A 25,610-nucleotide genomic window follows, 5' to 3' on the forward strand; every position below is an offset into this window, starting at 1 on the left:
TAATTTAATCCATTTTGGAATAAGGCTGTAACATAACAAAATGTGGAAAAAGTGATGCGCTGAGAATACTTTCCGGATGCACTCTATCTATCTATCTATCTATCTATCTATCTATCTATCTATCTATCTATCTATCTATCTATCTATCTATCTATCTATCTATCTATTATATAGTGCCTTTCCTCTATCTATCTATCTATCTATCTATCTATCTATCTATCTATCTATCTATCTATCTATCTATCTATGGACAAAACAGACATCTTTAATGTAGTGTAGGCAGGATACTAACAGATCAAGATAACCTGAACCCAGCCTTTTAAATTCATCTTGCTGTCTTTTAAAATCATGAATCCTCTAGTAATTCATAAAACTGCTATAATCTCGTATCATTTAATCGCATCTAATTTTCCAATCCGCTGAGGGTGGTGGTGCTGTTATTAAATATTAATGATTATTTATTAAACCTAATAAATGAATAAATGTTCGGTCTTTATCTTTCATGCGGATGATTCTTTTGGCAGTTTCATTTTTAAGAGTGACAGGCGCTCGTTCCCAGTACCACTGATAAGAACTGACAACGCTAACACTGTCGTTGTTATCGATGAACTGAGTCAAAGTGGAATAATAAAACCATTTTTTTTCTCCGCTGCCCGTGTTGATGAGAGTCGGACGAGTTTCTGCGCGTGGCAGTAACTTGAAAAACTTTGGTTGAGAAGATTTAACAGTAGGCGGGCTTAACAAAAAAAAACACACACACACGCACGCGCGCGCGTTCACGCGCAACACCACGCAGAGACACAAGACGACTCAGGCACACAACAGCGGGCCGCGCGCATTCCAATCCAAGTAAAGCGCCATGCACTCATCGCTAAACTACGCACCTCCTCTGCTCCTTCCGCTCCTTTACGGTAAGCCCGCACGTATGAACAGTTTCTTCGGTTGTAATGCGTTGAATATTCTTAATTGTTCAATTATTTGCTCATGCTTTTTTATTTATTTATTTACAATATGCTGTATACGTCAGCACACCTTATAATCAGGTAATCGCTGTGAAATTGTGTACTAAAAATGTATTGATAATTGAATGAATTGTGCAGTAAACCACTGTGGCATCGTGGTGTAATGGCCAGTGCTACTCTAGCACTGGCTCTGGATTCGAGCCTTGCTCCTTGTTGTGGTGTCTGTAGTTTTCATGTTCTCCCCATGCTTGTGTGATGTTCATGCTGACTTTTTTGTGAGTGTTCCTCTATCCGGGGTTGTTTCCTTCTTCATGCCCAGTGCTCCAGCCTCATGATCCTAAATCAGATCAAGTGGACTCAGGGCATGTTGTATAATGGTACATGTAAGCAAGAATCCTGGACTTGAATCCTACAGTTGGCAATTTTTTACATGAGAATTGCACAGTCTCTCTGTGCACATGTGGGTTTGTCTGCAATGGTTTGCAATTAAACTGCTCATACCCAACATGAATTTCAAAGTGTGCCCACTAGTGGTTACGGTTATGGCAGGTAAAGCACAAGACTTCACCTTGATGGCAGTGTGCCCCAAGTCCATCCATCCATCCTCTTCCGCTTATCCGAGATCGGGTCGTGGGGGCAGCAGCTTGAGTAGAGATGCCCAGACTTCTCTCTCCCCGGCCACTTCTTCTAGCTCTTCCGGAGGAATCCCGGGGCATTCTCAGGCCAGCCAAGAGACATAGTCCCTCCAGCGTGTCCTGGGTCTTCCCCGGGGCCTCCTACCTATTAGCCGTGACCGGCACAAGGATATCTGCTATAATTACAATACAAGCCTGTGTCTTGATGGCAGTGGGACCCTTAGTGGCTATGGTCATGGCCTATAAAGAACAAAACTTATCCTGGATGGTAGAGTGCCCCCTATTGGGCAAGGATATCTTCTATAATTATAGCACAATCCTGCACCATGATGGGAGGGTGCCCCCTAGTGGCTGAGATCATCATTGGTAACCACAGTATGAGGCTGCACCTTGATTCTTGAGGTTTTCATTTGTAAAAACAACACAAGTGTGCTCCTTGATGACAGTATAGTCCCTTAGTGTTTTGGTTATGACCAGTAAAGAACAAAACTTCATCATGATGGAAGTATGCCCCCTAGGGATCGGGGTTATATGATGCAATTATAGCACACGCCTGTGCCATTATAGCAATGTGTCCCCTTGGTGGCTATAGTTGTGGTCTGTAAAGAACAGAACCTCAGTCTGTTGGCATCGTGCCCCATTGTGGGTGAAGTTATCTGCTGTAATTACAGAACAACCTACACCTTGATGGCAGTGTGTCCCCAGTGGCTACGGTTAGGGTCTCTAGAAATTCAGAAGTTTTGTGGTAAGGTAGTCCTGCTGAATAATAATGGGGCAGAGAGAGTGACGATTTGTTGGATGTTAATCCGCACATCCAAGGTACAATTCCACTGTACTCTGAACATGCAACAATAAAGACCCCTTAAACTATTAAGTCAACATCTTTGCTTATTGTTGGAATGGTCAGACTTCCCTTCTTGGGGCAGGTCCTGCTTTGCTTCCATTGCTCAAATGCACTGGCATCCCTTCTAGGGTGGGTTCTTTCTTTGAACTCACTGCTACTGGGCTGGGGGTCCAACATGCTGCAGTCCTGAATCTGATTAAATGGGTCAAGTAATGAATGGCTGGATGAATATTTTAGTGATGTAATAGAAATTTACATGACTCGGGTTGATTCGGGCTTCATTGTTACAATTGGCCCAAACTTCCCACACGCTGGATAAGCTGATTCAGCAAATGGATGCTAGTGGTTTGGTGGATGAACATTAGCTCGCAGTAGTGTGCCGTTCAGCTGAATTTAAAATAAATAAGACACAAAGCAGGAGTCAATGCTAGAAAATATGCCCATCCTTTTTAGGAGACCACATGAACCTTCTTCTCAAATGTGGGACCATTAAGTTAAACTGTATGTCTTTGTGATCGTGTAGGACAATCTGAAAAGCCCTCAGAGATGTGAGGAGAACATGCAAACTCCACACACAGAGCCACATGCAGGTAGCCCATCAGATGTTTGCTCAAAGGGTTCAAGTGCCTGGTTGAGTGAATGTGTGAATTTTGCATTCGATGGAAAAAGAGCCGTGTATTCTCTAAAAGATGAGCAAACTTGGACGTCCTTGTATTCAATGAGGCCAGAAAAGGAGATCAGATGACACTGCTATTTGATGTGTATATACGTAAATAAGAAGCCAACTTGAGGACCTATAAGCCATTTATTTCTCACACTACACACTCTGGCGTCCTTCTCCTCTTATGCAGTTTCTGCCCGTCTGGGTCTTCATCCTCTTTCTTTCCATACTGGTTCGATCCAGTCTGCCACCTGCTCTCAAGACAGTAGCAGACACCTTTGTATGGAATCTGTACTTCAATTTCTTGGTGGTCTGTCACACAGAAGAGCATTCATTCTGCACAAACAGCCAACAGACTGAGATGTTTCATGAGAGAGATCTTTCATTGTGTCCGTTTTTGAATCCAGAACTTACCTTGCAATCCAAGTGAACAGAATAGCAGGCTTCATCAGTGCTAATGCAAAGACTGAGGTTTCTATAATAACTGGTTATCATTTAAATGGACTAATGTAGGATAAGCTAAGGGAGCTGACCATTAGACACAGAAGGAATGGCTGCTGAAAATGGGGGCTTTGCAGTCCTATGTGACTAACAAATTAAAAAGCAATAATGGCCGTTATACACACCAGTAATGACTTATCTTGATCATAAAGGGTATCAATTTCCCTCAAAAACAGGAAAACTTCAGGGTGACCCCAAACTTTTGACCAGAATTCTATGCAGACCTCCTTATTAGGTTGGGATCTGGGCTAAATGCCTCCCAACTCCCCTTCTAGCTCCACAAATGTCTCTCAGGTTTGGTAACAAATTAAAAGACTGCATGATGTTTCTGCCCATATGTTTATTACAGGCTGTGTCTGGCAGATTGGAGACCCAAGTGGTCTTTTAGCGCACTCAAGTCACATGATCAAGTCATGAGATGCTTCGATGGATTTGCTGTCATTAAGAATAATCAACTTAGCTTTAATTGGGTAAAACCTGTCCAGGGGTTGTGCCTGCCTTGGAGCCAATGCCTGCTGGGAAAAGCTCCAGCCTCTCCTCATCCCAACTCAGCTTCATAATGGATGGATGTCAGTTTCAGTCGTTGTAGTGTCTGCTGTTTACAGTGGCTATCATTCCGGTTATTTCATTTTATTATCCTTATTTAATTTCGCCAATGCTTATGTGTATTCAAAGCAGGTGGTCGTCCATCACCTCGTATTCTCTACCCCTTTATCTTCTAGCATAAACACGGTAAGAGGAACTGGAATACGTTTAGATTCCATTTTTGCTTCCTCGTAAAGCATTGAAATTGTAGATAAGCAATAATGTAACAGTACAGTGTTGATCCAACTTAAAATGTTAAACACGACCCATTTTATGGACCCATATCTAGTCTGATGTCAGAGTTATTAGGGAGAAGTCATTAAACTATCTCCATGAAAACACGTGAGATGATAAGAACTGCAAATAGACACAGCTGGGAAGTTTTAAAATTAATTTACAGGGTATATCTCCACCGAACTGGACCCCCCGCCATGAAAATCACAAACAGGATAGAAGACAAAGCACACCAAACCCTGGTGGAGTCCCACACCCACTGAGAACGGCACTGATGTTCGTCTAAGTCTACGGACACAGCACTCTCACCCTGATCATACAGGAATCGAATAGCCCTTATTAGGGACCTGCCATACTCTCCCTCCACCTCGCACAGAATCCCTTGAGGATTCACGGTCATATGCCCTCTCTAAAGTCCACAAAACACGTGTAGACTGATTGGGCGTTTATACAAACCACCCACCCCCTTCTGGGTCTGGACAGAATCCACATTGCTCCTCCTGGATCTGAGGTTCTCCACGTCCAGTTTTTTATAGACGACATGGCTCTGTTGGCTTCATCATGGCTTCATCAGCTCCAGCACGCACTGGGATGGTTTTGGGGGAGAGTGTCAAATGGCAGGCATTGGGATTAGCACCTCCAAATCTGTGGCCTGTCCTCTCTGAGTGGGAGATGAGTTAGTGCTGCAAGCAGAAGAATTTAAGGATCTCAGAGTCTTATTTACGGGAAAAGGGAAGGTGAGATCAGCAGATGGATGGCAGTGGCGAGTGCAGTTATGACGTCAATATACCAATCAGTAGTGGTGAGGATAGGAGTGGAGTCAGAAAGTAAAGCTCTCGATTTGCCAGTCAAATTACGTCCCTACCCTCACCTGTGTTCATGAGGTTTCGGTAATGGTCAGAAGAATGAGATCATCGGTACAAGTGGCCGTATTGAGCTTTCTTCACAGGATGGCTAGGCTCTTCCTTAGAGACAGAGTGAGATGTCTGAGTAGAGCCACTGACCCATCGCTTCAAGAGGAGCCAATTGAGGTGCGTTGGCCATTTGATAAGGATGCATCCCTGTGGAGGTTTTACGAGCACAATCAGCTAGGAGGAAATATAATTTACTGCAGAATGGGTTCAAAGTTGTAGTGACTGGGAGAAAGGATCAGTCCGACTGAACATAAGAGCATAATAAATGTGACAAACGAGAGGAGACCATTCAGTCCATCGAGCTTGTGTGTTTAACTAATAGCTAAGCTGTCCCAACATCTCATCCAGATCTTTCATCAAAGTTCTCACAGTTTCTGCTTTAACTCCATGTCCTGATAGTTTCTTCCATATTTCCACAACTCGTATAATCAAGTGTTTCCTGGCTTCAGTCATAAATGATCTTCCCCTAAATATCCAAAGGTGTCCTCAAGTATGCCATTCACCGTTTAGTTGAATGGATTCTGCTGGATCCAGTTTATCTCTGCCTTTGAGAATTATGATCTGGACTGGTTTGTCATGCACTCTACTCTGCTCGAGGCTAAACAGCTTTAATTCTCTGAGTCAGTCACAGCAGGACATGTCCTAAAGTCCTGGGGTGAATTTGGTTATGTCCTCTGCACAGCTTCAACTGCTGCTATGTCTTCCTTGTTGTGTGGTGACCAGAACTGCGTCCAGTACTCGAGATGTGGCATCACTAGTGAATTATATAATCTGAACACGATGTCCTTTGGCTTAAATTCAACAGTTTTTATGACATAACCTAACATTCTATTAGCCGCTTTAATCACTTCTCCATGTTACTTAGATGATGAATATGTAGTGTCAACATAAAGGCCTACATCCTGCTCAGAAGTTACTTCCTTCAGGGCAGTGCCTCCCATCCTGTTTTTATAATTAATCTTATAAATGGATAATGATAGATAGATCACCATAATAAGAACCACTAAAAAGAGATGAACGGTTTATTTGCGAGATTGAGAATTTATAGATTTTTGAATTGATTATATGTTTTGCCTCACAAAGCGTATTGGAAATGCAATTATAGCTCAAGCCTGTTCCATTATAGCAATGTGCCCCCCTGGTGGCTATAGTTGTGGTCTGTAAAGAACAAAACCTCACTTTGTTGGCATCATGCCCCGTTGTGGGTGAAGTTAACTGCTGGAATTACAGGACAACCTACACCTTAATGGCACTGTCCCAGTCTCCCTGCCCCCTTCCCAGTGGCTATGGTTAAAGTCTCTAGAAATTAAGAACTTTTGGGGAAAGGTAGTCCTAACTGACTAATAATGGGGCAGAGAGAGTGACGACATGTTGGATGTTAATTAGCACATCTAAGGTACAATTCCACTGTACTCTGTACATGCAACAATAGAGACCCCATAAAAATTAAAGTATTTACTTATTGTTGGAATGGTCAGGCTTCCCTTCTTGGGGCTGTTCCTGCTTTGCTCCCATTGCTGCAAGGATTGGCTCTGGCTTGTTGTGACACTAAAAGAGATACGTAGATAGATGTGAAAGGCATATATAACAGATAGATATTAAAGGCACTATATGATAGATTGACAGATATGAAAGACACTATGTAATAGATAGATAGATGTGAAAGGCACTATATAATAAATTGATTAGGCCATATACCAGATAGAAAGATAGATCACCATAATAAGAACCACTAAAAAGAGAAGAACGGTTTATTTGCGAGACGGAGAATGTATAGATTTTTGAATCGTATTGGAAAACTGCGCACGCGGATGTGCGTACAGACAAAGACACACGCGCGCGCGTGGGAGCGGGCGCGCGCACTGACAAACGTGACCAACCACGGTCCCAGGAAAGGGGCTGCTTGAAGAGTTGGTTTGCTCTGAAAGTAACAACCACACCTAATTTCAGCAAGTCTAAACTCCAACAAAACGGGATTTGAATCGAATGCATGGGTGAACAAATTTTAAAACTAAAAAGAAAAAAAAAAGCACAACAGGCTTTATACTTCAAATAATCATGCAGCTAAAGTTAACCAGGTTAACGGGACTGCTTCTTCCTCTCATATACGGTAAGCATTTTCTTTAAACTTCGTATATAACGTACGGGATGTTACTCTTTTTTAATTTGTGCACATTCTAACGTTGTGCTTCTTATGTTTCATTTCTCACCTGCTTTACGAATTGCTTTATATATATATTTAAAGTGATGCATAAAAAAACACACACAAACACACAATGGTCTGAACACACATCAAAATGACTTAAAAGAAAGAAAATTCAATCTTAAAAAGGAAGAACACCAGACAGTTAAAGTCTTATTAGAGGTGCTATAGAGGCGTATTTCTGTAGAGATGAAGAAGCCCCGGTCGTGTTTCCTGCCACATTTTTGGTGACACTTCACCTTCCTTTTTCAGTTTAGCTTATTACGTTGAAAGAAACGTTGTTTTAGGCTGCAGTTGCTTTTGCTTTTCTCTCTTTAATTTAACCTTTAGCTGCACCACTTGGACTCTCTCTTTGAATGACCATCCATTTTGTCTTTTGCTTTTTCGACACTGTAACGTGATTTTATAAAAGTGACACCTGTTCTGCTCGTGCCCCAGCCACTTTTCTTCATTTTATTTCCGTCTGATTGGGTAGGTTTATAATTGTGAGGGTCGGGAAGGGTGTTGGGCAGCAGTCGGTGTCAACGTGCTCTTTATCTTTTTTTTCCGAAGCATAACATACAATCCCTATGCGATTAGGAATCCTGGAACCACACCAGAGTCATCCTACTAGCAGATCCGTCCATGTCTATAGTGAAAACATTAAGAACCAATCTTGGATGGGATTTCAGTCCATTTCAGGACCCGTGGACTCGAGCACGACCACTCAGCCACAGTGTACCTTAATCAATCAACACCCCCATTTATCCCACTGCCTCCCAAAGATGCAGTGACAGAGTCTCACAGTCCTGCTCGTTGTCATTTTTTTTTTGTTCAGATTTACAAAACTGAAAATTTACTCTAAAAAATCTACTTAGTTTGTATTGTAAAATTGTAGTAATACACAGTTTGAAAAGAAGTATGTTTGTATTTTACTACAAAATCAATTTTGAGGAAACTATCTAGAGCATTAGTAGTATTGATCTGCTGGCTCTGGACCTGAGGTCGTTGTGGACTGTCTGATGGGGTGGAAGCACCTGGTGAAGTCCCTTTTACTTCCAGAACTAGCTCTGCTACACTGTCCTCTCCCCAAAAAACCCTCCTTCTGTCTTGGGCTCGCTAGTTTGTTCTCATCCCACTGCTGACACCAGTGTAATAATCAGGTTAAAGGAATTAGCCTCATCCAATTGCTGGTGAGTAATCCTAAAGTAACTGTTGGCATCTTTGGCACCACCTCCGTCACGCTGCTCAGGTGTTCTGAGGTTCCACGCACTCCCAGCTGCTTTGTCCCTTTACCTGTTCATTATTACAATATCTTTGATAATTCTTCACAATAGAAAAAAAAAGATAATTTACAAGGTAAAAGAACAAGCAGTTAGGTTGATAATACAATGTAAACACGGCTATTTTAAATTCTTGTTAGACTATTGAGACCTTGGAAACCATCAGACCTTTACTGCAGAAACTTGACTGTGAAAACTGGGCAGATCTGCAGTACTTCAAAATATTTGATAGGAAAGGCTTGTTTAAAATTTGTGACTGTTTTGCCCATATAATAAAAGACATTAGTTAAATAGGCTCTAGTTGTTGGGGAAGTCTTGCTAAAAAGAATTTATAAAAATCTGGTCAGATGAAGTTACATTGTAAATCAGAGTCAAGATGGTGACTTTAAAATGAGTTGATCGAGAACACGGAGACACAGTTGGAAACTTGTGAAGGGGAAATTTACACAGAGAACCACAGACACGTCAAATAAGTGTCAGAGTAGTGTGGTGGACAAGAGGTCTTTAGGGGCCTTCAAAACTCAAGCTGATGTTAATTTAGAAGATTTAAGTGGATAGGACTGGGGAGCTTTGTTGGACTGATAGACAGATATGAAAGGCACTATATACAGTACAATGATAAATAGAAGACACTATATCATATAGAGATAGATAGATATGAATGGCACTGTATAACAAACAGCTAATTTAGCATAGCTTAACGAAAGTGTAATCGAGCGGCACTCAGGGAGTCTTCCGCAGGATTCTGTTGCCCCCAGTAACGTCAGCTCCACCTACTTTTCACTCATGCGCGTAAAGTATGGGTGTGTCATAGTGTCAAAGATCCCGTAGCTCGAGTTCGTGCCGCTCGGGGCGGGGCGGTGCTATAATTTGCCTCCCTAAAATTTAAATAGAATATCAAAATGAAATATAGAGAAAAAATAAGATAACATTTGCCTAGATTTATTCATATATAGAGAAACAACAATACATTTCCACATATAATTATTTATAAGCATCAACTAAACAAGAATATAGTACAGACGCACTGATAAGTCGTGTTCTAATTACTAGCTTAATATAATTACGCTGCGAAAAACACAACCAGTGTATAGTGTACAAGTGATAGGTGGGGACGTCTTCTGCGCAGAGCAGGAACGCATTCGGAGTGATATAAATTGTAAATTAGTTGTTCATCTTCCTAGAAAATATTATTGGTGTAATGTTTATGTTTATTTTATTATTGCCTCATAAATTTCAACTGCTGTGTCTGATGGCGTCACAGAAGGACAGTCTGAAACTTATTTTGAAGTATTTGTGGATAAAAATCAGAGAATTTGACTTTTTTTCATTCATGAGTGATATTTTTTCCGAACTCTGCTGCTTACACACGATTTGTACTCAGCCTTTTGGCCAATAATGCCGGCCCTAAAATCGTGCCGACCGGGGCGGACCGCGCACTCCGCCGGTTCCTATCTACGACGCAGCAGAAAGCATTTAATTGCGAAACCAACGGAGTTTATGAGAACATTTAATCCATTATAGCTGTGCAATTATGAAATTACCGTTATATCGATTAACTGGACTCTTACTTCACCTTTGTTACGGTAAGCATCTTCTTTAAATTCCGCGCGTAAAGGACAGGAAGCCTCGTGTTTCTTTTTTCCTGATCTTATCGATATAATTTTAGTGATCGTTGCATTTTTATTTATTTAATTTTCATCTAACAGCTTTACACTTCGCCCTGCACACAACTTGCACATGTTCCGCCTTTTGGTTTTGAAGTCGCTTTGGCAAGAATATAATATAGCAATACAGTATAATCATTTGGGAAATGAAAAATTAGTTTAGAGAATTATCCGTGTGAGGAATGTTTAAAATGTGTCACTAAAGTTGCACCGCTGTTTATTTTTATCTTTTATTCCGCCGTAAGTTTTTTATAATATGTGTCTAGATCTCCTTCCTGCCCTTTACGCTATTCAAAACTGCGCCATCGTGGGTGCTTTATTATTATTATTATTATTATTATTATTATTATTATTATTATTATTATTATTATTATTATCTCCTGTAATACAATTCAGGAGCTTTAACATCAGGTACATGGCAAACTTTTCATATGTTCTGATTATTCATAATCAGAATTTAGTTTAACAGTGAATTGGAGAGACGGGACTGTGGGATGGATCAATAGAAATTATAATCAATACTGTAAAATTATCTGTGGATATATTAATAATAAATTTAGATGTGCAAGACCCTGTTCTTTTCCGGATATCATAACATTTAACAGGGGGGAAATATATAACAGATCAAGCCTAATGAAGACCCCTACAGTATGTCCAAACTCAAAATGCTCTAATCATCACCCAGCCTCACATTATAGAACAGCTGCATTTTTGAGGGTAACTTAGATCCAGTTACCATCTTGAAACAAAATTCTTACTTACCTAAACAATCTCATATTTCGTAAACCCAGTAATGAATTACATGTGCACGTTTCAGAAAAAAAAAAAGCTAGTAAAGCACAACCACAATCATTCACGAAAAAGCCACATTATAATTTTTCCTCCAAGTTTAATTTCAGATGACTGCTGTCAATTATTTGAACATCTTATATGCTACCTGCAAATACTTTCAAATTGCAAAAGAAAAAAAAATGTCCTGACGCTACTTGGCTGACCTGAGCCCCCTTTGATAGCACATCACTTTACTTGTCCCTGGGGGATATTTGGCTTTAGAGTAGCTCAATAATTCATAAATGAACAAATAAATGTCATTTTAATAAACAAGAAACCCACTTCTGGAGTACAGCCCAGAATTACTTTTCTTTGTATTTTTTTTTTATTTGATATACTGAATCACTGAATGGAAAAAAAAAAAAAACTCCCGACTTGTTTAAAAGTAAGAAGAGCAGTCCCATTCACACTGAGGCATTATAAAGACCTATCGCTGTCACAAACATACACATAGTGATCCCATTCAGACAAAATCTTGAGTGGTGCCAATTGCCAGTCACTCTGCAATATTCTACGTGAGATTCTGCACATAGGGACTCGCTGTCATCAGCACTAACAAGCCTGTGGGTGTCATCGAGCCACAAAGACTCTCTTGCTTATTACAAACCAAACTATCTCTTATTTACCGCAGTTGTTCAGAGGAGCAACTTTGGTAGCCTTGATAAACGTTATGTGCAAGAAAGTGACAATTTTTTCCACGTTTTGTCCCCTGTTATTATTTCAATCATTCAAGATAAAGGAAAGTATAGAACATATAAAAGAAATATGGTATTTATTAAAGTATAACAATACCAAATAGAAGACAATATAATAGAAAATAAAATAGATAGCAGATTCTGCATCTAAACAATCTTAGGAAAGCTTACTGACAATCAGAAGTGTCAAGGAGTGGATGTTGCCCTTGGCAGCTTCTGGTTTAGCGATCGCTGTTGTTCATAGTTACATTTGCTGACATTCAAGTTAGATGGTATCTTGCCTCTTGATCTCTGATGTCATTTCCTAAGTCGCCTTTCTGTTGCCTTCTTCCATTTAATCCTGCAGACAAGCCATATTTATGTTAAAATGCACAGGTAGGGTTATGGGACATGTGACTCTGCTTAAATTTGATTGGCTATCTTGTCCTGCTGATGAATGACTCTGATCAAAGTGTTTGATCTTTTAAGTATACCGCAGCACACTCCTTCCTTTCTCAAGTGCTAAACTAATTCTTTATTTCCTAGTCCTACAGCGCCCATTTGTTCGCAGTTTCTGTGGCATCTGTGCTTATTTGCCATTTACAGGTCATAAACATAACTGAAAAAGAAATTGACTGGAACAAATGCATACATTACTGGTACAATACAAATGGATGCTTGCAATGCCTGTAACTAAAGTCCTGTAAATTCTGTTCATCCTGCTTTGTTTCAGGAAAATAATTCAGATTTAATAAAAAAAACGGTCTGCAGTTTTAAAAAAGCAAGATTTTCCAGTCCAGGACAGCCATCAAAGCCAAAAAGACCAATCAGTTTGTTCTGAGGGACCACACACACACACACACACACACACACACATAGACCTTAGCATTTTATTATATAGTAGATATAAGTAAAGTGAAAATACTGCTCTGTGTGTATTTTTTTTTAATACAGTATAAAAAGAGACATTTTAATTGGCTTTTCTTAAAGCTCTATGGTGACGTGGCATTTAGTGTTGCTGACTCAGCATCCTACTGTATGTGTGAATCCTGCACTTGTATTCTTTGTTGAATTTGTTTTTATTTCACATTCCCAAATATGTGCCGTTTATATTAATAAGCAGATGTAAAGTGTGTGTGTGTGTGTATGTGAGCCCTGTGATGGACTGATGTCCAGAGCTGCAAAGACAGCATATGGGCCTCTGATTCAGGGTATCTGAGAATGTTATATTAATATAATTTACTTAAAGTACTCACATACATTAATTCATCATTGTGATGTCTTTTTTTTTTTTTCAGGAGTCTTATCCACTTCCAAAGAGGTGGATTTGGAAGTTGGCAATTCATTTACATTTCCAGAAAGTCTTCCTCGGGAAGGGTTTCTCAGACACCATCATTCCCACCACACTTCACTTGTGGCAGAAATATTTGACTGGAATGTAACTCTAAATAATAACAGCTACCTGGGGAAAATCGAGTTTGACAGCGTTAAGATGTCCATGACAATCAAGAATCTCCAATATAGTGACAGTGGCACATATTCTCTGGAGTCTGTCAAAGATAAGTTTATTAAGGATTATCGCCTAAACGTATACAGTAAGTGATAAAAGTGTGGAGTTTCTGGTCAGATGTGACATGTGGATAGCACATGAGGGTTAAGAACCTTCAGGAGCTGAATAAGAGGAGACGTTCACATCTGTGCACGAAAGCTCTTCTCAGTAGCTTCCAAGGTGCAATATCATCAATACGATCTGCAGTTTGTGTTTTATTTTCTCAAGTTTTTTTCTTGGCCTCCATAAACAATGGAGGTAGTATTTTGGTAAGACTTTGTATGATTTTTTGTTTTAAGATGTTTTTAATGATGTTCGTTTTGAAATACTTCTTCCTGAGGTGCCATATTGGTTTTTGTATGGGCACCGTCATTTTTTCCATTTGTAATGCAGGGTTACCATGCTGTTGTTAGGCAAGATGTCAGGGAGTGTGTGAAGTGTGATGTAATAATTTAGGTAAAGTGTCATACACTCCTTTAATGTTCGAGTTTTGGACTATCAAGAACAAATCAAAATCAAATTAATAATATATGAGGGGGGACCCAAAATTAACCGGAAATATTTTTAAAACGTGTTTAATTTAATTTTCTGTACAAACTACAATTAGTCTCCTTCAAAGTACTCTCCATTGGCGGAAATAAACTTATCTAACCGTTTGTTCCATTGTTCGAAACATTTTTTAAATTCATCTGAAGTAACGTCCATTAATGCTCTGGTCGTTTCTTGTTTTACCTCTTCACCGTCAGCAAAACACGCCTTCCTTTCAAGTCTATTTTCATCCGAGGGAACAAAAAGAAATCACACGGAGCTAAATCCGGTGAGTAGGGGGGGTGGTTCAGGGTTGTCATACCGTTTCAATAACAGTAGTTTCTGCAACACTTTTTTCAATAAGAAAACAAAATTTCACTGTCGCGCCTTGCTCACGATAATCGCCCATCATAAAAAAATGACGCTTGCACAAAACTTCTTTTACAAAATTCACTGAACACAAGCACAACCTTCCAGACTGATGGCACTTGGCAGACTGACTTGTGAGGAGTGTAACTAGGTCGCCCTAGCGGCCCAACCACGTACTACAAGTAGCAACCTAGCAACAACAAAATTCCGGTTATTTTTGGGTCCCCCCTCGTATTCAACAATTATTATAAAAGTAAAGTTGAATAAATTGGATTCTGCAGCTACATGAATAAAAAAAAAAAATCGAGTATGCGTTCAGGTAAAATACCACTTATGGTTGATGGATTTGGCCCAAAATTAATGCAGATCTACAATTTTGGTGTAACAACCACAAGCCAAATTTCATCCCTCAATCTCATTGCATTTTTGAGTTATCATGTTTACACACACAGAGACATAATTCCAAAAAACAGTATTTTCAGACTCAGGGAGGTCTAAAACCTCAAGATTCATCAAAATCTCAAGATTTCATTTTTTCACGATTACTATACTTTCTCTACACTTTGTATACGAGAAAGTAAAACAACAGAATTAAGCCATGCAGACATTGGGTTCTTTCTTTCTCGATCTTTCTCTCTATAGAACTCTTTGTCTCCCAGACTCACACTTGTGTTTTCTTCAGTCAGCGGAGATGCCAGTAGCTGCGGCTCCAAGTTCCAGATCTCATGTCGGCTGCTTCCTTCATGGTCTACCGGGACATTTAACTCCAGCCTTCTGTCTTCCCCTATGCTTAGCGCAGTGTCTTGTGGATCCCTAGGAAGGGTACCCTCATCGCAACTCAATCCTTAACAGCCATTTAGTGCGGGATGATCCACCCCTGGATCACCGATCGCTCACTCCTTTGTGAGGCTACTGATCGCTCTGCCTCCTCTCCATCATTAGGGCTCGAACATCCCAATGCTGCCTTCTCACTCCCACAGTTCTCTAATTCTCCCCTTCTGTCCTCCCTGGTACCCTTTAAATCTGTATCCAGGTGCAGGTACCACAGTCACCAACTCCAAGGCATTAGTGACACACTTGACGTGAATGAGTGCTCAGGCAATCACACCAATCACCCTTGGAGTGGCTGATGCACGTTTTCATGTGAACCTGAACCCACCTGAAGCCTGCATGCTTTGAAATATCTATTTCATTAAAACACGCAGCTCCACAAACCTCTCTCTTCACAGAAATGTTCTGGTTTTTGACTCTCACTCTCCACGTCTCACAATTTACAATTTTGTCTCACCTCTTAGCCATTGTTTATTTGAGTCACGACCTCCTGGTTTCAACCTTGGGTCGTTATTACTAGGATGTTCCATCTCCCAATTCCACTCTTCTTAATACCATTCCAGGTATGTTTTATCATACTGTAAGTTAGGTACTCCAAGAGCAGCAGTGAGAAAAAGCTATTGGAAGCGTCATAAACCCCACCAAACACATTGCTTCCATCTCATGTGAGGGGACAGGTCACCTAAAATATGTCAATTGGGCCCACTGTCCAACAACAGGAACTTTCCCACCTCAGGATCCTGGACCATTTGTAGTTTCTAGTAGGCAGTTACCGGCACTTTTTCTATGTATTTTTTGTTCAAACTGGAATTATCGTGGGTGGCGTTTAGGCAATGAATTGTGATGACTTATTGACCACAAGCACCGGGGCCATCTTACAAGTCTATTCGTAGTTTGGAATTTGGAAAGTTTGCACCACATCATTCTTCATAGTTACCTCCCTGGTGCAACATGCCATGCATTAGAATGAAGCAATAATATCTCCAGTGAAGTTGCGATCATTTTGAAACAATAAGGTACGGAGGTCCCCCGTGAACCCCTGATCGCACCACATTTTGCACCACATCACCCTCCATAGCCACATCTACAGTACTGTATTGTACACCATGCCGCATCTAAGCAATCTTCTTGCTTAGATGACATGATCACCTCAGAGCAATAAGGTGACGGAGTCCCCAATGAACTCCTGATTGCTCCACACTTTGCACTGCATCACTCTCTGCATAACCACCTCACTGGTGCCGCTGCACCATACACCTCACCAAAGCAATAAGTGAGTGTGTGTCCATGAACTCCCGAGCATGCCTCACTTCTCAACACATGCCTCTTCTTTGCACATCACCCATTTTGCATAAAGGTTACAATTAATGTTGTGCGGTGGGAATGCAACACTCAAAAGTGTCCCAGGGCCTACATCATACAGGAGCTCACTGATTCCTGAAAACAAAGTCCCTGTGGTGAGAAAGTGCCCCCTAGTGATAGCAGCCCTCTACACATGACTGAACTACCTCACGAGTACTTTGATGAACATCATTATGACACCAGGTATCTTTCCTGGCTTGCTTAATCGCCACATCCAAACATCATTGAACATTTTGGGGGAAGTTTTGGAGTAAACTAGACTTCCACTTCCTTCATCCCTCAAAGAACTACAAGCTCTTCTTCTTGAACAATGGTTGTAATATCCGTTCAAGATGTGGCATTGGAAAAGGAGTGAAGCTGAAGACAAAAGGTGGTGATAGTCCTTATTTGGTCCATAATGTTAATTCTACAAATAGAATCATTCACCTACAATTTGGCTCTTCATTTGAGAAGAGAGCCTCAGAACTTCTAGGATTATCTTGTGTTTAAACATAAAGCAGACTCTTGTAATCACCACCCTATTAACTAAATAGAACTGCACACATGAGGACCCCCAGAAGACAGGATTAGTCCTTAGCAGTCATTTTTAAATAAATCCTTGGACATGGGACAGCTTGCTGGAAGGAAGTCATGAAATCAAATCATGTAAATGAGAACAAGACGTTAATTACAGGGAAATGTGTAGAGTGTCTTTAGCAGTAGAGAAGTTCAGAAGTTTTATGACCATCCTAGTCACTGGTTGGATTAGTTTGGTGCACAAAGGGTGGTTAGATCTTGATGTCTTTTATTTTTTCTTGTAAGTTTGACCCATATCACCTTGATGTTTGTCTTCAAAGAAGACATTCTTCACTTTTCAATAAAATGGGAATGTTGCATCATTTAATAAGGGCCGGTGTTGATACCCCAAAATCATCTTCTGTAATGGGTTGGTCATTTGGATTCAATTGTTTTCTTCTTCCTCCGTAGAGAAGGTGTCACCTAAAGTAACCTCCGAATTGTCAGAGGATGGAAAGTGCAAACTTATCTGCTCATCAAATGAAAACAAAGAAGACTTTGTGTTCTGGGAAAAAAATAGTCAACAATTTAAAGAGAAGACTGCTTCTAGCCAGACGTTGATGTTGACAAAGGAAGAGATTGGCGAGGTGTATACGTGTAGGGCAAAGAATCCACTCGGCTCGTGGTCAGCCCAAGCGAGTGACATCTGTGGATGGAAAGGTAGGGTTTTCTTTTACACTGACGGTTTGGAAGCAGAATCATTGTCTTTGAAGTCTTTGACTTCAGTTTTTGAGTTCCATCTTTGTGCTTCTCTGGTTTGGCTTCTACCTGTTATATTTTACTTTTCCTTAGCTCCTTGTGCTTACTTTCCCGCTCCAATTCCCTAATTTGTTAGCCTTTCTGTTCAGTTTACAGCATTTTATTTTACATTTGGGAAGGACATTTGCTCTCTATGGCGGCACGGTGGCGCAGTGGATAGTGCTGCTGCCTCGCAGTTAGGAGACCTGCGTGGAGTTTGCATGATCTTCCCGTGTCTGCGTGGGTTTCCTCCGGGTGCTCCGGTTTCCTCCCACAGTCCAAAGACATGCAGATTACATGCATTGGCGATGTCCCTAGTGTGTGTGTGTGTGTGTGTGTTTGTGTGTGTGTGCGCACCCTGCGGTGGGCTGGCCAGGGTTTGTTTCCTGCCTTGTGTCCTGTGTTAGCTGGGATTGGCTCCAGCAGACCCTCGTGACCCTGTAATTAGGATAATGGATGGATTTGCTCTCTAAGTGCAATATTTGACCTATAAGTGATATGTTTGCCAAATAAGCAAGACAATTATGTATAAAATGAATAAACCTCAACACCAGAAAGAGGTTTGGGGGAGCAACATTAAATAAATAATATAAATAAAAGAATATAAATAATAAAATAAATTTAAATAAGATTACAATAATGGAGCTTTGGCAGCACAGAAGTGTACAAGTCGAGTTCAACACAGAAACTGAGTACATGTGGAGGTAGCCTGGCTCTTATAATGGGTCAGTGGAAGTGACATCATCTGGGCGTGATGTTCTTGTGGCAGGAACCAGAAATGTCATCTTCCAGGGTGGATTCAGGCAGAATTTCCTGTCTTTGATCTGCAGGAGAATCAGAGGAAAGATTAGTGCACCTCTGGCCTGGTGTGGAATTACCTTTTATTGGTCCCTCTAGCTGCCTCCCTTTGCATGTGTGTGATATACCATATAAACCGAGTACCCGGACACATATAAATAACTGTTCTTTAAGGACACTTTACTAGTTTTTTGGGTTCCTTACAGCACTGCTGTTTACCAAAGACGTTCATGAGGATGGTTCTTCTGGGGAGATAAAATGGTTCCCCTATGGCATTGCCTTGAAGAACCCAATCTTTGTTCTTAGGAGTTCCATAGGGACGTGGGGTTGGGCGTTATTGGGTCGTGGAGATTTTCGTGATGGATTCTCACACGATTGTGTAGTAGAGTTTTCTTTTCCGACAGCCTCCCTTGCTGCCAAACATGTTGTCCAACAGCCATTCTATGTCTGCAGTTCCCTGCAGAGGTGTGAACTCGACTAGGGTGGAAGAGCTATCTCAGGGATAATAGTAAAGAAGTTGAAGTAGGACTGGATAAGTCAGTAAGATTAGACATTTCAAACTAGACTGTTTGCTGAATTATCTACCAAGATTTATTTATATAAAATGCAAATTTAATTGTGGGACTCAACTTTTTATGTAGTTTTTCAATTGTTAAATTTAAACCAGGATGTAGTTCCGGTGGAAACCCGTTTGGAGCCCCAGTTAGAGTGGACAAACGTTGCCCCTCTCTGTCCATAACAGGTAGTCGATATTATCAGACCTGGAAGACCTTCCCTCTCTGTGTCAAGACCGTATGCACCTTCAGTTGCACGAATGGCAACCCTTTGTGTTTGTATTCTGTGAACTTTAAAGAGCGCTCACCCTTTGGTGTATATAGCATGCAAAATCGTACTTTCATAAATGATGCCAACTCAGTATCACCAGAATTCGACGACTGGGGAAGGGGGTGTCTCCCTCGGTGATCAGAGTGTGCCCCCTTTTACTTTCTTAAATGATGACCACTCATAAACAACAGAGTTGGACGACCAGGAAGGGTCCCTGTCAGTGTCTGGAGCAAACACCCTTTTACTTTTCTTAAACGATGCCCACTCATGAACATGGAGTCCACCTCAGTGTCTGGAGCACACACCCTTTTAACTTTCTTGAATGCTACCCACAAAGTGTGATGACCCTTGGTCCTCTCGGTGTCCAGAACCCACACCCCTTAACTTTCATAAATGGTGCCCCTCAGATGATGGCATCCTACGTCGACTAATAAATCAACTGCCTCTGCCAGGATGTTCAACTATTTGCAGACTTGTTTAGAAAAGTATGTTGTTTAACAGTGGAGCTCCTTTGAAAATCATTATTTCACAAAATCTTACTTAAGTTTACCCCCTTATTCCTTACTGGCGCCATGAGTTAAATGTCTACGTTAAGTGGCCATTCATATTGTCCTTTCAAATATCAACACATCCTCGAGCTGCACCCATTGTGAAGAATTTATTTTTCTCATCTTTATTAAGAATTAACACCTGGCATTTACACTGGCAGTGACATATCTCAGGGTATCTGCCCAGTTTTGAATGACAATCCTATTGTTTTAGTAACAATATATTTGCTTTAGTCTTTTCTCTTTCAGTAATATTCATGTAAAAATTATATTAGATTTTTTTTTTATTATATGGCCTTTGCTATTTGTTTTTGTGCGTCTCTATTAATCATCATGTTAATAATCCTCTTCTTGAGTCCCACTGTGGTATTGATCTTCTTATTTGGGTTCTTGAATTAAACCTTTTAAGAACCCCTAATCAACTGAATAAAAATAATAAAGAGTTTATGGCACTGCAATATTATATTGAATCTTTTATTTAGTTAGAAAACCCTATACTCTAAGATCCAAAGGTCATGCAAAAAGGCAATTTCCCCTCTGAGATTATATCCAAAATAAAGAAAAGTGGTCCGAAAATAGCAAAAACTGAGTTAAAATATCCCAGAATTCTCACATGGGTCTCCTCTTGATTTTCAGCAAAGATCTCAGCCCATAATGGGCTCAGATCTTCCAAGTGGTGACTTGACATTTTCTTGCAGTGTAAAAGTATTGCATTGTGTGCTCAGTTATACACGGTGAAATGTATCGATGGTAGTAATAAAACACTTTACTAGGATTACAAAGCTGGAGTCCTGGCTTCTGAATAACACTATTAGTTGCTCTAATTTATATTACTGTACTCCAGTCAGTATCAGACTCATTCTGGAAGAAAAGGCGGGCAGTGTGGCACAGTGGGTAAGACTTTGGATTTCAAACCCTGAATTTGTGGATTCTAATCCCACTACTGACACCACTATGTGACCATAAGCAAGTCATTTAATCGGCCTGCGGTCCAATTGGAAAAACAAAAGAAATGTAACAGATTGTATCTCAAATGTTGTAAGTCACCTGGTTAAAGACATCAGTCCAATGCAAAATATGAAGTCTTGAAAGCGATAAAAACAAAATTAGAAAGAGATCTCACAAAATATACCAGGCTTTTCAAACCAAATTCTCAATCTTGTCTCCTTTTATCTCAGTTGTACCTAATGTCTCCTTTTTTTCTAAAGCTGTTTCTTCTAGGGTGGCACGGTGGCACTGTGGGTAGCGGGTAGCCGAGGGGAGGGCGAAGCGTGACGTCAGGAATGGGGAGCCAGGGCGGGGCCTCCTCACTAATGTGCCAGCCTCTATTCGAATTTGCCTACCTCTGGCCATGTTTTGCAGTGTAGCTTAGCTAGAAATACCTGTCTGTTTTGTAGTCATAAGGTATGATTAGATTATATCCAAATCATGGGAATGTCCTGATGTCAGAGAATGAAAGAATTAGCACACCATAATATAAGTTCTGTTATTAGCAATGATTGAACATTGAACATAAGAAATCTGACAAACAAAAGAACATTCAGTCCATCAAGACCAAAAACAAAGTCTCACTGTGGCCCTCCACGACTGAACATGAGGATCTTTGGCCTAAATCATACTTTTACACATTTCCACTGAAAATGTGAAGTAATTATATAATAATAAAAATAATATGAAATGTATTCTTCTGGGCGGCACGGTGGCGCAGTGGGTAGTGCTGCTGCCTTGCAGTTATCAGACCCGGGTTTGCTTCCCTGCTCCTCCCTGCATGTAGTTTGCATGTTCTCTCCATGTCTGCATGGGTTTCCTCCCACAGTCCAAAGTGTGTGTGTGTGTGTGCCCTGCGGTGGGCTGGCGACCTGCCCGGGGTTTGTTTCCTGCCTTGTGCCCTGTGTTGGCTGGGATTGGCTACAGCAGACCCCCGTGACCCTGTAGTTAGGATATAGCAGGTTGGATGGATGGATGTTTCTTCTAAGGGCTTCTAGAAGGAACATCTGTGACAAAGTCAATTCTTAAATGAAACACAAATGAGAATCTCTCTTATGTTTCGTGAGCCATCAAAGATCAGCCTTTGACAAGTAACATTTTCCCATGGGACGTCTGATGGCTTCAACCCCATTTAGGGTGCTAGTTATCAGTGCCTTCCATTACGTTTGCTTAGGCAACATATTAAAAAATGTCATTTTTTTGGGAGGAGTATTCCTTTAAGACTCCATGGAGTCAACCCCATGACGTTGGATCAGTGCGACACAAGCACTAACTACTGTGTCACACCAAATTTAATTGTGATGCTGAGTTTCTTTTCTGGCCTTGGCAGATAATACTCTTTAAATTCAGCCAAATGGCATTTCCGGTGCACCTCTCACAGTGAATGTCTTCATGTACTGCTTTGCTATGTTAACATTATTAACTTTCCAAGCATTGCAAGTTCAGGCAGATTCAAAAATGTGTTTGACGCTTCTAGATGGAGTGCAGTTTATCTCCAGTGGAGAGGAATAAAGTCCTTACTAGTATTAAGAGCTTAAACCTATTTGTTTTTCAACAGAAAACAAGGGCAGCAGACTTGAAATGAACAAATATGTCATCATCTCTGCTGTAGTGGCTCTGCTGCTTTACTTGTCACTGCACTGACTGAATATGTGAAGGTAGGTACGGCAGTCTTTAGATTGTAAAATTGTTTCCAGTGCCTGGGAGTTTAAACATTGTAATAAGACACAAGAAACATCAGAAAGAGTCAGGATACCATAGTGATCCCCGTGTATTGTATAGCCAAAACAGAACAAGAAAAATAAAAGTTTGAAAAATAGAGAGTTTGTCTTGTTCAGACGTGAGCCTTTTTCAAGCTGCCTCAAGATGGTGCTGGAGTCATTATGATCTCTGCAAACTGGAAAAGGGCGGATTCATGGAGTGCGGAGACCAGAAGTAACATCAGAGATGGAGGAACTGTCAATAATCCTTTCTGCAGAGGGGAGAAGAGAGAAGACATCAAACAACAGTGCCACCCTGTGGCTTAGCGTATAACAGTTATTAAACAAGCCCTGTGGTTGTCTCCCAGATACACATGGGTGACAACATTCAGATTTCGTTTTTTGGTTACACTGGAACACTTCATTATTGAAAGGTTACAATTTTGCCTATAAGAATAATAATACGAATACAAGTTGGAAATGGGAAATGCAGGACGAGTAGTAATTGGCCATTAAAAAGCTGGTATGACACGGGGAAAATTGTATCACAAATAAGGTGACCATGTAAAAAAGTGATGTCATTTGTTTTTGAAATTCTTAATACATAGAGTTAAAAAAAAGTGTGGAAACTTTTTGAACATCTCTCGTAATAATACAAAGAAGAAGAATATGTAGTGAGGAACAGCAAAGCTGAAAATAGAGACTGAGTAGAACATGACAACCCTTCAAATTGCAGTTTAGATGTATGACAGTCTGCTTGGTCACCTGAATGGAATGGAGGTCCCTTTAACTGAATTGCATGAGCTGCTACCGTCTGTTTCAGGGGTCCTGAGTTCATGGGCAGCCTCATAATGTGAAGAGGGGTACGGCACTGAGGGGTTTCTCGTTGGTAACTTGTTATTGTTGTTACACACATTCAACCCGAAGTAGACAAAGCATTACCTTATCAAATAGCATTACCTTATCGTTGTTACATTCAATGGCTGGAATCTGTAGCTGTGGATGGGGAAGTGTGGGCTGAACTGCATGGTGTGCTACTTGGGTGACCCTCCACAAAAAAAAAAAGCTTCTTGAGATGATACTAGGATGATTGATGATGACAGTGCCTAATCTAAGGTGTAACAAAGGTGTAATCAAAGTTATTCACTACAACGACTGTACTTTCTCTGGTTTGTAAACACCCGTTTGTTAATAAAACATGACAATAAGAAGGGTTGTCATTTTTTGAGTTGCTTTCTCCCAATATAGAACCCACAAGTCAATAATTGTATACACATGTGGAATCTAAGTCAAACCTTAACCACTGTCTCTATATTTCCCACAGAATGAAGACACTGGGCCCACCTCTCTACCCCAGTGTGATCCCAGACTGTTTGGTCCACCTTTAGACTCTCGGCCTGCATCTCCTTGGCAGACCACAAATCGAAAACAGTGTGAAGTGAGTCGGGCTTGAGTTTCCTGCAAAATGTTCAAGAACGTTATGACACAACCAACAATGTCTCACTCTTTGCAATGTATTCCCAGACTATTTTACCTTTATTAGACCTGGCATTACCTTTTCAGCAAAGCGGCATTCCATGAAGTGGAGAAAATAAGTGAAAGAGTTTAAATGGGTGTGAACATCAAAACATCTGATCTCCATTCCAGTGTCATCAACATGATATAGATAGATAGATAGATAGATAGATAGATAGATAGATAGATAGATAGATAGATAGATAGATAGATAGATGAAAGGCACTATATAACAGATAGATAGATAGATAGATAGATAGATAGATAGATAGATAGATAGATAGATAGATACTTTATTAATCCCAAGGGGAAATTCACATAATCCAGCAGCAGTATACTGATACAAAGAAACAATATTAAATTAAGTAGTAATAAAAATGAAAAAAATAAAAATAAAAAACAGACAATAACTTTGAATAATGTTAGCATTTACTCCCCCGGGTGGAATTGAAGGGTCGCATAGTGTGGGGGAAGAATGATCTCCTCAGTCTGTCAGTGGAGCAAAACAGTATATATAATATATAATATATATAACATAAATATAACATTACTAAGCCTATTTACTTTAATGATAATGAATAATGAAGGACCAAAGTCTGTGCCAGCAGTACTGGTAATGAGCAAGTAAAGAGCCCTGGACTGGGTGCCAGTCCATCATGGGCGCTACTCAAGCACATACCCACACTCATGCTGGAACCACTTTATAGTCACAGGGTATCTGGAAAAGTAGAGCATCCAAAGGAAAGCCCAGGTAGACACAAGAAGAACATGCAGACTCCATACAGACAATGAGAGGCGTTTCAAGGTAAAGTTGTTCTGCCGGCTAATCATGAGAGTGGCATCACATGCAGGTAAGAATTCCACTGTACTCCATACATGTGACAATAAAGACTCCACAAATCCATAAACAAGGTACCTGATTTGAATGCAGGACGTCGTGTCCATGAATCAGCAACACTAACTATTGTGCTTCTATGCCGTCATTTCTATTAAATCCCTAATTCTACCTGAAAACTCTGCCGCGTAAACTTTAGAATTGTTCACACAACAAAAATAAACAGAAATCGAGGAAAATATAAGAATACTGTTGGCTTCAGTGCCTGCTACCTGTTTTGACAGACAAAAAATCATATAATTGTTTCTTGTAAAAGTTCATCCATCTTTTCTTCTCCATTGACTGAAAGACACCGTTACTTGTGCCTGAGCGCACACACCTGCTTTAACTCTTTTATTGCACATCTAAAGTTTATACTTGATGGGTCCATGCTGGGGGTGAGGGCTGCCCAGTCAAAATAACGTCAGATCTGGAGACATGCCCGCTGCCAGCCATGA

The 25,610-nt window shown here is 40.5% G+C and overlaps 1 protein-coding gene and 1 long non-coding RNA gene across 5 annotated transcripts in view; one reads left to right on the plus strand and one right to left on the minus strand.

Annotated features, from left to right (window-relative positions):
* LOC120538073 overlaps window positions 1-12,461 on the minus strand; it is a 30,647-nt gene extending 18,186 nt beyond the window's left edge. Inside the window, exons 1-2 of one of the 2 annotated variants that reach the window (XR_005635436.1) lie at window positions 12,170-12,461; window positions 6,796-6,884 (exon numbers count right to left, since the gene is read on the minus strand). This is a non-coding gene — a long non-coding RNA (uncharacterized LOC120538073). Of the gene's footprint in view, window positions 1-6,795; window positions 6,885-12,165 lie in introns of both variants that reach the window. The other variant, XR_005635435.1, reaches the window with a different exon arrangement.
* LOC120538072 (SLAM family member 5-like) lies at window positions 810-24,498 on the plus strand. 3 transcript variants are annotated; one of them, XM_039767487.1, is made up of 5 exons: window positions 810-911; window positions 13,272-13,568; window positions 17,579-17,827; window positions 22,622-22,721; window positions 24,088-24,498. In XM_039767487.1, exons 1-4 carry the CDS (start codon window positions 860-862, stop codon window positions 22,705-22,707), a joined length of 684 nt encoding a protein of 227 aa, XP_039623421.1. In that variant the 5' UTR covers window positions 810-859; the 3' UTR covers window positions 22,708-22,721; window positions 24,088-24,498. The 3 variants fall into 3 exon arrangements, with proteins under 3 accessions (XP_039623421.1, XP_039623420.1, XP_039623422.1); XM_039767486.1 differs by lacking the exon at window positions 810-911 and adding an exon at window positions 7,196-7,446; XM_039767488.1 differs by lacking the exon at window positions 810-911 and adding an exon at window positions 10,321-10,387.
* Window positions 24,499-25,610: the final 1,112 nt, after the last annotated feature.

The sequence above is a fragment of the Polypterus senegalus genome, chromosome 10 (genome assembly GCF_016835505.1).
Source record: "Polypterus senegalus isolate Bchr_013 chromosome 10, ASM1683550v1, whole genome shotgun sequence".
Classification (NCBI taxonomy): Eukaryota; Metazoa; Chordata; class Cladistia; order Polypteriformes; family Polypteridae; genus Polypterus; species Polypterus senegalus.